General features: G+C 45.8%; 1 protein-coding gene across 7 annotated transcripts in view; it reads left to right on the top strand.

Annotated features, from left to right (window-relative positions):
* SNX30 (sorting nexin family member 30) overlaps positions 1-14,190 on the top strand; it is a 109,191-nt gene that overhangs the window by 76,188 nt on the left and 18,813 nt on the right. For all 7 annotated transcript variants that reach the window (XM_042242884.2, XM_042242883.2, XM_042242882.2 and 4 more), the window contains 2 exons: positions 475-670; positions 3,189-3,388. In XM_042242884.2, the coding sequence (XP_042098818.1) occupies positions 475-670; positions 3,189-3,388 (396 nt within the window). The remainder of the gene's footprint in view (positions 1-474; positions 671-3,188; positions 3,389-14,190) is intronic.

Below are 14,190 nucleotides of genomic sequence, written 5' to 3'. Positions count from 1 at the left end.
AGTGTCCCTTGTTGGAAAGGAAGGAGTCCAGCCCTGGAGAAAGAGACCTGGTGTGCAGGAGCAGGGGTGTGAGCGCGGTGGCCGCGATGACACAGGGGAGGAGACGTGTGTGTCTGTGTGTGTGTGGTTAGCCGCGATGACACGGGAGGAGACGTGTGTGTGTCTGTGTGTGTGTGGTTAGCGCCTTACCTAACTCGGCTACTTTTCTTTTGCTTTTTAATAATTAAAAATACATATTTATTTGGCTGTGTTGCATCTTAGGTGTACCGCAGCATACAGGAGCTTAGTTCCCCAGCCAGGCATTGAACCCACATCTCCTGCATCAGGAGGTGGACTTATAACCACCGGACCACCAGGGAATCCCCAGTCCCTTATTTTCGGAGTCCTCCATTTCCTAAAGGAATTGGCTTACCGAATCCTGGCTGTGTGAGCGGGTGAGCCCTTTGAGTCTGTCTCTTCGTGTGTCATCCTTAGGACCTGAACGCCCACAAGAAGCAAGGGATGGCATTGCTGACTCGAGTGGGCGAGTCGGTCAAGCATGTCGCTGGCGGCTACAAGCTGAGAAATCGGCCTCTTGAATTCGCAGCCATCGGCGAGTACTTAGACACGTTTGCGCTCAAGCTGGGAACCATCGATCGAATAGCCCAGCGGATCATCAAGGAAGAAATAGGTGAGCTGTGTGTCAAGGTCTGGATCAGGCCCGCGAACCATGTTTGCAGAAATGGCACTCGTGTGTGCCAGGCAGAATCAAACTGCTGAAATGCTGGGGTGGCAGAACCAGGCCACACTATCCTCGTGAAACCAACACACACACGTATATATACGGAGCGGGGGAGGTAGTTGAGACCAGAGGGGAATTTTGTACTCCATCCCTGGCCTTGCATTTCATCCTGTGTTTGATTTCCCCACGACAAACAGCCACTCTGAGCCACTAGGCTTTTCTAGTTTTCTCTCTTGATTTCCCTTCTTCCATCGCCAGAGGATGAGATGGTTGGATGCCATCCTCTCTCTCATCTATAGCGACGATCATTTAAAAATTAAACGAGTATCTTTTCTGGCAGAAAGGTGATTGAGAAGGACAGCCTGTGTTTGCCAAAGTTCTGATCCTAAGGAGGTTTCAGACTTGAAATTGACTCACCTGCCTCGCCTTGGCTTCATTTCAAGCCCACTCTTCCTGAGAGTTCCAGGCCTTTCTTTAACCTTCCTGGTTGCTGCCGCTGCTTCATCCCCACCCCTCTCTTGGCCACTTGCTTTTCTGTATCCCAGAATGTGGGGGCCTTTTGTCTTCTTACACACGTGTAGGCCAAACACACCCAAACACTATGTGTGATCATGCTGGCATGTGATGTGAAACGTAGGAAAGGATTCCCCGGTAGCTGCAGTCCATTGGTTATTGAAAAATGGCAGCAACGTTTTATCGTAATGGCAAGAATCCTGGTGACAATTGATGGCCAGATTTTCTTTGTGAGGAGAAATAATATTTTCCCCTGTGTTTTAATTCTCCTTTACCTGCTGCTGGTCTTATGTGGGCCTGCAGGTTTTAGAGATGGCTTTAGGTACCATCCACACCTAAAGATCATGTGGGGTAAATTCTGATGGGCCCAAGGTGTTGCGGTGACCCCTGAGTGAGAAAGAGAGTCTGCCTATGTAAGCCCACACTTTCTTATATCAAGTATTTCCTAAAATTCGATTGGTTTTCCATTGTGACTGATTTTCTTTTTTTTTCCCTTTTGAAAACATCCCCCTAAACCTATATGAAACTCTGCTTCCATGGCCTGTCAAAATATTGCTTCACTGTAGGAGTAGGTGAGTAAGTTTTTTGGAAGATATTTAGTGGATGTCACTCCCAGCACTTTCCCCCTGAAGGCTTGGGGGCTCCCATTATCCAGAGGCATGACATTTCCATTATGGAGTGGAGTTGACTGATGTTGTGATGTTAGCTACAACATCAGCTTACAGAGATTGTAAAAAATATTCTGTTACCATCAGTGCTGTGTTTAAAGGGAAACATGCTCAGAGAGCTCTTTGCTGCAATAGTTACTGAGTCAGTAATACCAGCGATTACTGCCCAGCCAGATCTCAGCTGGTTTTTCTCTTCCCCCTTTCAGTTCAGTTCAATTGCTCAGTTGTGTCTGACTCTTTGCGACCCCATGGACTGCAGCACGCCAGGCCTCCCTGTCTATCACCAACTCCCAGAGTTTACCCAAACTCATGTCTGTTGAGTCGGTGATGCCATCCAACCATCTTATCCTCTGTTGTCCCCTTCTCCTCCTGCCCTCAATCTTTCCCAGCATCAGGGTCTTTTCAAATGAGTCAGCTCTTCACATCAGGTGGCCAAAGTATTGGCATTTCAGCTTCAACATCAGTCCTTCCAGTGAACACTCAGGACTGATCTTTAGGATGGACTGGTTGGATCTTCTTGCAGTCCAAGAGACTCTCAAGAGTCTTCTTCAACACTATAGTTCAAAAGCATCAATTCTTCGGCACTCAGCTTTTTTTATAGTACAACTTTCATATCCATACATGGCTACTGGAAAAACCATAGCCTTAGCTAGATAGACCTTTGTTGACAAAGTAATGTCTCTGCTTTTGAATATGCTATCTAGGTTGGTCATAACTTTCCTTCCAAGGAGCAAGCATCTTTTAATTTCATGGCTGCAGTCAGCATCTGCAGTGACCTTGGAGCCCCCCAAAATAAAGTCGGCCACTGTTTCTACTGTTTCCCCATCTATTTGCCATGAAGTGATGGGACCAGATGCCATGATCTTCGTTTTCTGAATGTTGAGCTTTAAGCCAACTTTTTCACTCTCCTCTTTCACTTTCATCAAGAGGCTCTTTAGTTCTTCTTCGCTTTCTGCCATAAGGGTGGTGTCATCTGCATATCTGAGGTTATTGATATTTCTCCCGGCAATCTTGATTGCAGCTTGTGCTTCTTCCAGCCCAGCGTTTGTCATGATGTACTCTGCATATAAGTTAAATAAGCAGAGTAACAATATACAGCCTTGACGTACTCCTTTTCCTATTTGGAACCAGTCTGTTGTTCCATATCCAGTTCTAACTGTTGCTTCCTGACCTGCATACAGATTTCTCAAGAGGCAGGTCAGGTGGTCTGGTATTCCAGTCTCTTTCATAATTTTCCACAGTTTCTTGCCCAGCCAGATCTCAACTGGTTTCTCTTCCCCTTTTAGAGTACCTTGTAGAGCTGAGAGAATACGGGCCCGTGTACTCCACATGGAGCGCCCTAGAGGCGGAGCTGGCCGAGCCCCTGGAGGGTGTGTCAGCCTGCATCGGCAACTGCTCTACAGCCTTGGAGGAACTGACCGATGACATGACGGAGGACTTTCTACCTGTGCTCAGGGAATATATTTTATACTCTGACTCCATGAAGGTAAGCTGGCTCCCTCATTGTGCACCTAGGTACTTTCTTTGTTGTCATTAACCAAAAACTAATTGGTTATTGCCTATTTGCTTGTGGTATTGGGCTTCTCTGGTGGCTCAGCTGGTAAAGAATCTGCCTGCAATGTGGTTAGACCTGGGTTCGATCCCTGGGTTGGAAAGATCCCCAGGAGAAGGGAACAGCTATCCACTCCAGTATTCTGGCCTGGAGGATTCCATGGACTGTATAGTCCACGGAGTCGCACAGAGTCGGGCACGACTGAGCGACCTTCACTTCACTTCACTTAGGTTTCCTTCTTCCTAGATGGGCAGGGTCAGACATGTGGACTGACCTCTTTCCTGAACATGTAAAAAGAACACATGGTAAATCCAAGTATGTGAATTAAATGAAAAAAAAAAAAAAAAAAGAAAGTTTGAAAGAGATTCTTACTAGAATCTTAGAGGGGGAGCTAGCTAGAGTTCTCTGAGTGTTTGAGATGTAACATCTGATTAAGAACAGTATGTTGTGAGAAAAGAGCAATTGAATAATAATTAGAGCTCTTTGAAGTTAAAGTGTGGTTGCTAAAATAAAATTGAAGAGCACAGTTGGAAAATGAGGCTGAGGAAATCTTGGGAAGTATTGTAAAAAAAATGTAGCTGGAAAGTAGAACAAAAATGCGAAAATACTGAAAATGTGGAAGAAGGATAAAAGACGTAGAGGATTCATCTCGAAGGTTCAGCGTCTGACTAATAAGAGTTATGATTGAAAGGACAGAGAAAACTGAGAAAAGGAAATTATGAAAGAAGCAATACAAGAAAGTTTCCCTAAACCAAAGGGCATAAGTCTTTAGATGAAAAGGACAGGGTGATTACCCAGCAAAAGGACTGGACAGAAAACCAACCCAAAGCATATCATTGTAAACTTTTAGGGCAGAAGTGATAAGATTCAGGTACAGGATCAAATGCTTTAATGTCCGCATTAGAAACTGCCCCAGCCTGCAGTTAGACCAGTTGGAGAGTGTAGCTGCGGGGGACTCCTGTGATGGTGGGCAAGGTTTATCTTGGCTAGCTGGCTCATTTTTATAGATGAAGAAGCAGAGGCTCACAGGTAGATCTTTTCTCTGCTCCACGGTCCCAGTTCTAATGAGCAGCCACCTTATATTCATGCCTTTACTGTTGGCGAGAGAAACTGGGTCAGTTCCTGCTTGTCAAGGCTGAGGCGGACCTTGTCTGTCTTTAAGTGTCCTCGTGGCACGGCACGTTCTGTTCCCTTCAGAGGCAGAGAGAGAGCACAGCAAATGGCCCTAGGAGCCCACGTGGAACTGATGGGTCATGGTCAGTGGACAGTGAAGGCAGCTTGTGCTGGATTGGTGGCTGAGGATGTGTGCTTCCAAGAACACTGTGGAGTGGACAGAGCTTGAGAGAGAAGGGTACCAGAGTTAACCTCAGGCCCAGGACTCAAACACGCTGTAGACATCTGCAGGTGAGCCCCTTATATGGGCTCACATTCTATACACAGCATGTATATAAAATATGGCTATGATAGTGATGGGCTGGGAGAGAGAACACGTTAGAGTCTTTAGCAAAGTCCTAGCAGTGCTTTTTGAGCACTGGTGTCAATATGACCAGGCCAGGAGTTGGAGAAACTTTATTTAAGAAAGTTAGGGAAGGGCCCTATACTTCATATCTCACACTGCCTTATTCGTGGAAGGTAGTCGGTGAATATTTAATTGAAGCTGACAGTGTGGTGCATTTAGAATGTTTACAGATATCTAACTATTGTATGACACCTATCTTGTTATTTTTAATAACTTGTAGTAGGTTTATCTACATGTAGCAAGTCAAAGAACATGCTTATCTCAGAAGTACTGCTGATAACTAGTGAGATGAGAGTCAGGGAGAGAGTGATAAGGTAAAGGCCAATGCAAGTGGAGCCAGCTGAGCAAGGGAATGGGTGGCAGGTGGGGAGGTCAGATAAGTAAAGGATAAGATGTGAGGAGATATACGGTAGTGTCTTAAAGGTCATAGTTGGTAAGTCTGGATTTTGTTCTTAGGAATAAAAGAGAAGCCATTTGGTTTCATGCAGGGAAATGACAGGCTATGGTTTGTACTTTAGGAAGACAGCTGGTGCTATAATAATGAAGAATGGATTGTGGAGAGAAAGGGTCGGGGGGAGGGAGAGAGAGATAAAGGTCCGGAGGCCATCAGGAAAGTGTTGCAGGGAGCCGAGTAGCAGATAACTGAGGGTAGAGCTTGGGGAAGTGAGCAAACTTGGGGTATATTTTGTGTGCAGGACCAGCTAGACTTGCTGCTATGTCAATGTGAAGTGAGACATGAGGAAATTTGAGGATGACTCCTGGATTTTGGGCTTCAGCAACTGTGTTGATAAAGGTCCTGTTTAGTGAGGTGCAGAAGTTTAGAGAAGAACAGTTGGGAATCAAGTTGTTTTGGCCATACTGAGTTTAAAAAAAGTGCCTATTAGACATTGAAGTAGAGCTGTCATGGCAGCTGGTTATGAGTTCAGAAGGAATAGAAATTTGGGAGTGGTTTGTTTATAGATGGCATTTAGATCTGTGAGAGTTGGGGCGATCGTCTGGTGAGAAGAGACTGAGGCAAATAGTCCGGGACTCTTCCTGCATCTTCCAGTATTTAGCGGTCTGACACCTAATTAGGGGGCTGGACAAGTAGGAGAAAGGAGCCTGAGAAGGAGTGGTCAGTGTGCTAGGAGAAAGAGTAGAGGAGGACCTTAGTGAAGCCCAGAGAAACAACTGTTAGAAAGAACATGGTAAGCAGTGACCATCAGACTTAATAATGCGGAAGTCGCTGCTGATCGTGATTCGAGGTGTAGGATGTAGCTACGAGGTTTGGGTTTGAAGACCCAACAATTGTTTTAAAAATTCTGATCATTTCGTTGCCATACGATCTCTTGACTTTATTTTAAATTTTTCTTAAACATTTTTTTTTGGAGTATAGTTGATTTTACAATGCTGTGTTTGTTTCAGGTATACAACAAAGTGATTCAGTTATACATATATTCATTCTGTTTCAGACCTTTTCCCCATAGCAGTCGTTTCAGAATACTGAGTAGAGTTCCCTGTGCCATACAGTAGGTCCTTCTTGGTTATCTGTTTTATGTATAGTACTATATGCATGTTAATCCCAAGCTCCTGATCACCATGTTTCCCTTCTGTTAACCATGTTTGTTTTTGATATATATGTCTGTTTCTGTTTTATAAGTTCTTGTGTGTCATTTTTTAAAAGTTGGATTCTACATGTGAGCGGTATAATATGATATTTATCTTTCTCTGTTTGACTTAAACTTCACTTACTATGATAAAGTCCAGGTCCAGTCTGATTTCTTTGGCCCATGCGCCTACTCCCCCAGAGACCACGAGGTGGAGCTAATGAGTCAAGTGACTAGTCTATGCCTTTAGGTTGCCCACTTAGCTGCTGCTAAGTCACTTCAGTCGCATCCGACTCTGGGCGACCCCATAGACGGCAGCCCACCAGGCTCCCCCGTCCCTGGGATTCTCCAGGCAAGAACACTGGAGTGGGTTGCCATTTCCTTCTCCAATGCACGAAAGTGAAAAGTGAAAGGGAAGTCGCTCAGTCGTGTCTGACCCTTAGCATGGACTGCAGCCCACCACGCTCCTCCATCCATGGGATTTTCCAGGCAAGAGTACTGGAGTGGGGTGGGTGCCTTTCAAAACTTAAAAAAGAGATTTTCTAGAAGGCTGATTTGAGGGGAAGAAAGTCCTCCTTCCTAAACAAAAGTGGCTATAGGCTTGAGGGCCTGATTTCTTGAAAATGTGAAGAATTAGGGATGTATCAATGTACATAATGATCTCAAATATTTTTAAATTTAGAAAAATATAAAAATCAAAACTCTGAGATTCCCAGTTAGGGCTGACTGGATACATATTGAAACTTCCTCTTTTCATACAATCAGAATGACTCCAGAATGATTTCTTTTTTTTTTTTTTCAGGGCTTAAGTCCGAGGGGTGGGGGTGGGGGGGGGGGGGGGGGGCGGTGGGCGGGAAGAGCAGCAGGAAGGGAAATTGCAGCAGTACAATTAGGAACCAAAAGCGAGTTGAGAGGTGGTGGTTACTCAAGGCTGCTTAAGCTGACTGCAGGGAAAACTGAGAAGCCACCTAGTTTACACTGCGGACTCTTTCAGGAAGGTGAAGAGTGGCCAGCACCAGCTACCTCTGGGACTGCGGGAAAGAGGGAGCTGAAGACAAGGATTGAGCAGGAGTCTGTTTAAGAAGCAGCTAGAACGTCCAGTTCTGTCCTCTTTCCAAACACCGGGGCACTGTCCCTTCACCACTCGGGCAGAACTGGAGGTGTATTCTCTGCTGCACACGCTTGATCGCTCAGTCTTGTCCGACTCTTTGCGACTCCGTGGGCTGTAGCCCGCCAGGCTCCTCTGTCCGTAGGCTTCTCCAGTCAAGAATACTGGCGTGTGTAGCCATTTTCCTTCTCCGGGGGATCTTCCCAACCCAGGGATCGAACCCACGTTTCCTGTATCTTCTGCATTGCAGGCGGATTTTTTACCTACTGAGTCACTAGGGAAGTCCCCATAGAGGGTCTCTGCTCCAAGAGACACCAGGCACCGTTGAGGGTGGGGACTGAAATCCTAAAATCAAGAGCGAAAGGTTACTGAATGTTGAAACTCTTGGTTGTCTTCCTCTGCTTGGGCTCTCAGCCTTATACCTTTTCCTGGAAGAGTTGGAGGGCCTTTTAGAAAAATCTAAACAGGCTGGGAGAAGAGACTAGAATATACTGATATTTAGTGGGAGGGAGGAATCCTCAATGAAAGGACCCAGCAGAGTCCCTGTAGAGAACTGTCAGGAAGCCCTCAATATCAGAGAAGTTTCAACCAGTTTTTAGTGTTTCCGTCTTGGGAGAGTGTGCAGAAAAGGCTTACCAAATATTTAAGGGAAGTTTCTAATGTGACTACAAGTAAATACAAAGAGGGAAAAACATGAAACATCACTGCGGGAGAAGAACTTTTCCAGGAAAAAAAATTCATTGGTATCTTCAGAAAGAGAAGAGATGTCACAGCAATAAAACAAGCATTTTTTAAATTCCAGAGAATAAGCAAAGAGCTCATGGAATGACGATCAGGACAGAAATGAAAAAACAAAACCACAAACAGAGTTAGAAGAACAGTTTAAGGAAGTGACTATAAAATGAAACAGAAAGACAGATGGAGGATTGGAGAGAAAAAATACACAGAAGTGAGAGGACCAGACCAGACTAGATATCTACTAATATCTCAGATATCCAATATCTGGAAAACAGGAGGAGCAAACAGAGAGATGGGGGAGCATCAGAGTCATTCAATAGAAAAGACTGGAAGTGAAGACAAAACATGTTACCGGCCGTGCCTGAAAGATGAGGTGGTTAATGCTTAACCTCTTCCTCTACATTTTTCTTTATTTTTCAAATTATCTGTAACAAATATTGTGTAAAATGAAGGCACAATGTGTGGTTTTAGTATTAGCAATATTGTCCTAGAAAATGTAACTCACAGGTGGTTTGTCATCAAAGAACGAATGTGTAAAAAAGAGCCTGTTGGAAAGGGCGACCTAAGTTTGGTCATTTAAGTCACACATTATGTCACCAGGATCAAATTCAGACTCAATTTCTTGCCTCTAGGGAAACGCTCTCATGGAGGGACACCCAAAGACAGGCCCCAGGGCTATGTGGGGTGTCAGATGTTTTTCAGTTATTATAAATGTTCAAAATCGAAGTGCATTTGACATATTAGTCTCATGTGTGCCCTTAATGACCCCGCATTTGCATACATTGTAAAGTGATCACCAAAATAAGTCTAGTTGCCTCTGTCACCTAACAGGGTTAGCACAGTGTTATAACCATGTTCTCCATGACGGTGCACCCTCATAACTTAGTTATGTCTGGAATTTTGTACCTCTGGATCCCCTTTAGCCATTTCGTAACCCTCCTAATAACCCTTCTTCCCTCTGACAACCACTGACCTGTTCTCTGTGAGTCTGGACTTGGTTTGGTTTTGTGTGTTTGAGTTTTATTCTCATTTGAGCTTCTTTGTTACGGAACACTCCTCATTAAACACAATCTCCCCCTGGCTCTTTCGGGCTGTCAGCCCTAGGCGTACCAGGCCGTAGGCCACTCTGTACTGTCATTCTGTCCATGTGACTGAGCTGTTCCTACTGCTCTCATTTACTCTCTCAATCCCGTTTCACCTCTTACAAAAGAATCTGATGCTCAAAAACCTTCTGGACCCCAGGAGCCTTCGGGATAGCTGCTGACCATTTGCACTGGGGCTGTCTTTGGACTGCATTTTCCTCCGCCCCCACATCTGTGAACCCACAGCCTCCTTAAGGGGAGGCGTTCCTGTTTCCTGGGTGTCGGGCTTTCCAGTTGATCCTGACCACCATGGCACGCTGGAAAAAATCCAGTGCAGATGTCGAGAGCCAAACCACAGGCTGTACTGGGTCAGCCAAAAGAGTTCATTCGGGTTTTCCGTAAATTTGGCTTTTCTGCAGGATGGTATGGAAAAACCTAAACAAACTTGTTGGCCTGCCTAGTATCTGTGGTCTAATTTCCTGATGCTTTTGTTTAATGGCTGTAAACATTTTGGATGACAGGTATTATGTTTCCATTGCTTAACTTTTTTATTCAAACACTCGCCACTCACATTCCATCTTATTCTAGCTCTCCTCCCACCTGCTCCCAGCCCCCACCCCCTGGCTTATTTTAAAGCAAATCTCAGGCATTAAATCATTTCATACAAAAATGCATATCTCTAAAATACATTCTTTTAAAAAAATTTTTTAATGCTCATCATTTTTAAAAGTCTTTATTGAATTTGTTACAATATTTGTTCTGTTTTATGTTTTTGGGTTTTTTGACCATGTAGCATGTGGGATCTCAGCTCCCCAGCCAGGGATCGAAACCGTACACCCTTCTTTGGAAGGTGAAGTCTTAACCACTGGACCACCAAGGAAGTCCCCAAGCATTCTTTTAAAAAAAAAGGACCACATTATTCAGTTCAGTTCAATCTCTCAGTCGTGTCAGACTCTTTGCGACCCTATGAACCGCAGCACGCCAGGCCTCCCTGTCTATCACTAACTCCCGGAGTTCACCTAAACTCATGTCCATTGAGTCGGTGATGCCATCCAACCATCTCATCCTCTGTTGTCCCCTTCTCCTCCTGCCCTCAATCTTTCCCAGCACCAGGGTCTTTTCAAATGAGTCTGCTCTTTGCATGATGTGGCCAAAGTATTGGAGTTTCAGCTTCAACATCAGTCCTTCCAATGAACACCCAGGACTGATCTCCTTTAGGATGGACTGGTTGGATCTTGAAGTCCAAGGGACTCTCAAGAGTCTTCTTCAACACCACAGTTCAAAAGCATCAATTCTTTGGCACTCAGCTTTCTTTATAGTCCAACTGTCATATCCAGACATGACTACCGGAAAAACCATAGCCTTGACTAGACGGACCTTAGTCGGCAAAGTAATGTCTCTGCTTTTCAATATGCTATCTAGGTCAGTCATAACTTTCCTTCCAAGGAGTAAGTGTCTTTTAATTTCATGGTTGCAATCACCATCTGCCGTGATTTTGGAGCCCCTAAAAATAAAGTCAGCCACTGTTGCCACTGTTTCATCTATTTGCCATGAAGTGATGGGACCGGATGCCATGATCTTAGTTTTCTGAATGCCGAGCTTTAAGCCAACTTTTTCACTCTCCTCTTTAACTTTCATTAAGAGGCTCTTTAGTTCTTCTTCACTTTCTGCCATAAGGGTGATGTCATCTGCATATCTGAGGTTATTGATATTCTCCCAGCAGTCTTGATTCCACCTTTTACTTCTTCCAGCCCGGCGTTTCTCGTGATGTACTCTACATATAAGTTAAATAAGCAGGGTGACAATATACAGCCTTGATGTATTCCTTTTCCTATTTGGAACCAGTCTGTTGTTCCATGTCCAGTTCTAACTGTTGCTTCCTGACCTGCATACAGGTTTCTCAAGAGGCAGGTCAGGTGGTCTGGTGTTCCCATCTCTTTCAGAATTTTCCACAGTTGATTGTGATCCACACAGTCAAAGGCTTTGGCATAATCAGTAAAGCAGAAAAAGATGTTTTTCTGGAACTCTCTTGCTTTTTCCATCATCCAGCGGATGTTGGCAATTTGATCTCTGGTTCTCCTCTGCCTTTTCTAAAACCAGCTTGAACATCTGAAGTTCCTGGTTCATGTATTGCTGAAGCCTGGCTTGGAGAATTTTGAGCATTACTTTACTAGTGTGTGAGATTAATGTAATTGTGTGGTAGTTTGAGCATTCTTTGGCCTTGCCTGTCTTAGGGATTGGAATGAAAACTGACCTTTTCAGTCCTGCGGCCACTGCCGAGTTTTCCACATTTGCTGGCATGTTGAGTGCAGCACTTTCACAGCATCATCTTTCAGGATTTGAAATCGCTGCACTGGAATTCCATCACCTCCACTAGCTTTGTTTGTAGTGTCACACCTAAATAGCTGTTTTTTTCTTAATAGTTCCTCAAATATGCAGTTAGTGTTCAGTTTCCCCAGTTGCCTGAGACACTGTTTTTAGGCTTTTTCCAAAGTGGAATATAAATAAAATCCATACATTGCTTGATATAGGTTAATTATTTTAAGAATCCCTCCCCCTATATTTATTTTTCTTTGCAATTTAGTTATTAAAGTAAGGAGTCATTTTTCTCCCCCTCTGCATTTGAAAAGAGAGGTAGTGAAGTTCCAGGTTACTGGGCCCATTTGGAAATCATGATGAAATGCTCTACATTAAAAATATATGTAGCGTTGAGAGAGCTTTACTCCGTGTCTCTAATTAAAAGCTTCCTTTCATCAAGGTCCTCCCGGGCCACCCCGTGTGCGATTCGCCATCTCCCAGACCCTCAGTCCTGCACGCCTTCCTTCCTGCTTTTGTTTTTCCTCCCTGCTTTTGTTTTTCCTCCCGGACACCTAGCGTCATCTTCCAGACTCTCAGGCCGATTCTATTTTATCTGTGTGTTGCCTGCCTCCTCCCTGGAACGTAGGCTCCAGGAAGGCGAGGGTTCTGTGTGTTTTGCTCTCCGCCGTATCTCCAGCACCTGGGTAAATGAAGAGATGTTAAGGCAAGACAGAAGTGGGGTGGGGATGGCCGTGCAGACCCAGGGGAGAGTGACACAGGGTGGGAAGCATGTGTCCCCCCATCCACTGGCATCAGAGAGCTCTGTCGATCTCTGGGAGAAGCTCAGAGTGTAAAGGTCTTTGGCCCATCACTCGGTGCTGGAGAAACTGCTCTGCAGATGCTGACTCAGTATCTTGAAGGCCCTTTCACTCCGTTGTAGGCTGAGACCCCCTCAACCAGAGCCAGCATGGCCGGGACTAACAGCAGAGCCTGTGCTGTTTGGGGAGGGAGGCCAGTCCCTTCAGACCACCGCCCATGGTGTGCGAAGGTGCTCCCAGCAAGGACGGTAGTCTTCAGCAGTTTATCTTGATTCGGAACAGGTTGCCCTGGCTGGCTGGCAGTCAGGCTGGGGAACCACGCGCGCTCTGGGATTCAGCAGAGAGGCCCGAGTGAGCCACCGCTGTGCTCTAAGCCAGCGGTAGTGGCCTCAGCCAGGCCGCTTCGGGGTGCCTCAGTGCTCTTGCCTGGAGAGCGGAGATAGCACCCTTTCACCTCCGCAGGGTTGTTAAGAGCTTTTGTGGTTGTCGTGAGTTTTTTCTGCAGTCCGATGAGGTAGGAGCGCTAGCCCAGAGCGCCTCTTCAGGCTTCAGGAGAAGGCCGCGTTCCGGTGGCTCCGGGCTGGCAGCGGCTGAGGAGAAAGAGCCCTTACCTCTCCTCGGGGCCAGGGCAGTCCTGAGGAAGTGTGGCTGCGTCTTCGGCCCCCTCGTCTGCCTGGAGGCGGGGGAGAGGCGACGCACTGAGCTGAGTGGAGTTCACAGGGCTCCTGTCCCCGTCCCTCCCTGCCTGAGGGCCTGGCAACCTCATCAGAGAGGCTTGCGACTCTCGGCAGAACTGGGGACAGGAAGCATGCCACACTGTGCTTACTGTGTTTTGAAGGAGTTTTAAGAGCATTTCTAGCTTTGGCTGGGAGTTTCTTGCCACACTGACAGGGGTGTGTCTTTGGAACAACTCATCATTTGTGGAGCCTGTTCCTAGCCTGGATATGAGTGCTTTTCCCAAACCATGAGAGGCGTCCTGTGAAGGGAGTACAAGGCAGAACCAGGTTCTTCAACCAGCACCCCCCCACCCCTGTCCTCCTGGCCCCCAGCGAACCACATTTGTGTCCCCATGGAGAGCAGCTCCTGCTGATAAGAGACCAGTAGATTTAGAATGCTTTCGGCTCTGTGAAATCTAGAAAGGAGCCCTGGCTTTTTTGTTCTTTTGTGTTTGCTTTATAGATTTGTTCCATCCAGTACGACAGCCACTTGCCGTCGGTGGCTATTTCAGTTTAAACTCAAATTATGGAAAATTAAATAAAAATTTAAATCCAGTTCCTCAGCCAAACCAGCCACATTTCAAGAGCTCAGTTGGCATGTGGGCCTAGCGGCTGCTGTGCTAATCCATACAGGTCGTGGATCCTCTCCATCACAGCAGAAAGTTCTAGGCCCAGAGGCTGACGAGTGTGGGGAGGAGACCTCCGAACACCTTCGAGAAAGTTGAGAGGAAAACAATGAAAAGCGAAGCTATTACAGGTTTCATCTCATGCTCTTCTCATGGCGAAACACTTCTCCAAGTACATACTTAGGGGGGACTGGGGGTTCCCCATGTTGACGCCTTCCATGAGAAGGTTGTCCCCAGAGCGCTGT

Source organism: Ovis aries, chromosome 2 (genome assembly GCF_016772045.2).
Source record: "Ovis aries strain OAR_USU_Benz2616 breed Rambouillet chromosome 2, ARS-UI_Ramb_v3.0, whole genome shotgun sequence".
Classification (NCBI taxonomy): domain Eukaryota; kingdom Metazoa; phylum Chordata; class Mammalia; order Artiodactyla; family Bovidae; genus Ovis; species Ovis aries.
Note: the sequence above shows the minus strand (reverse complement) of the source record. Positions and strands in the feature narration are given on the sequence as shown.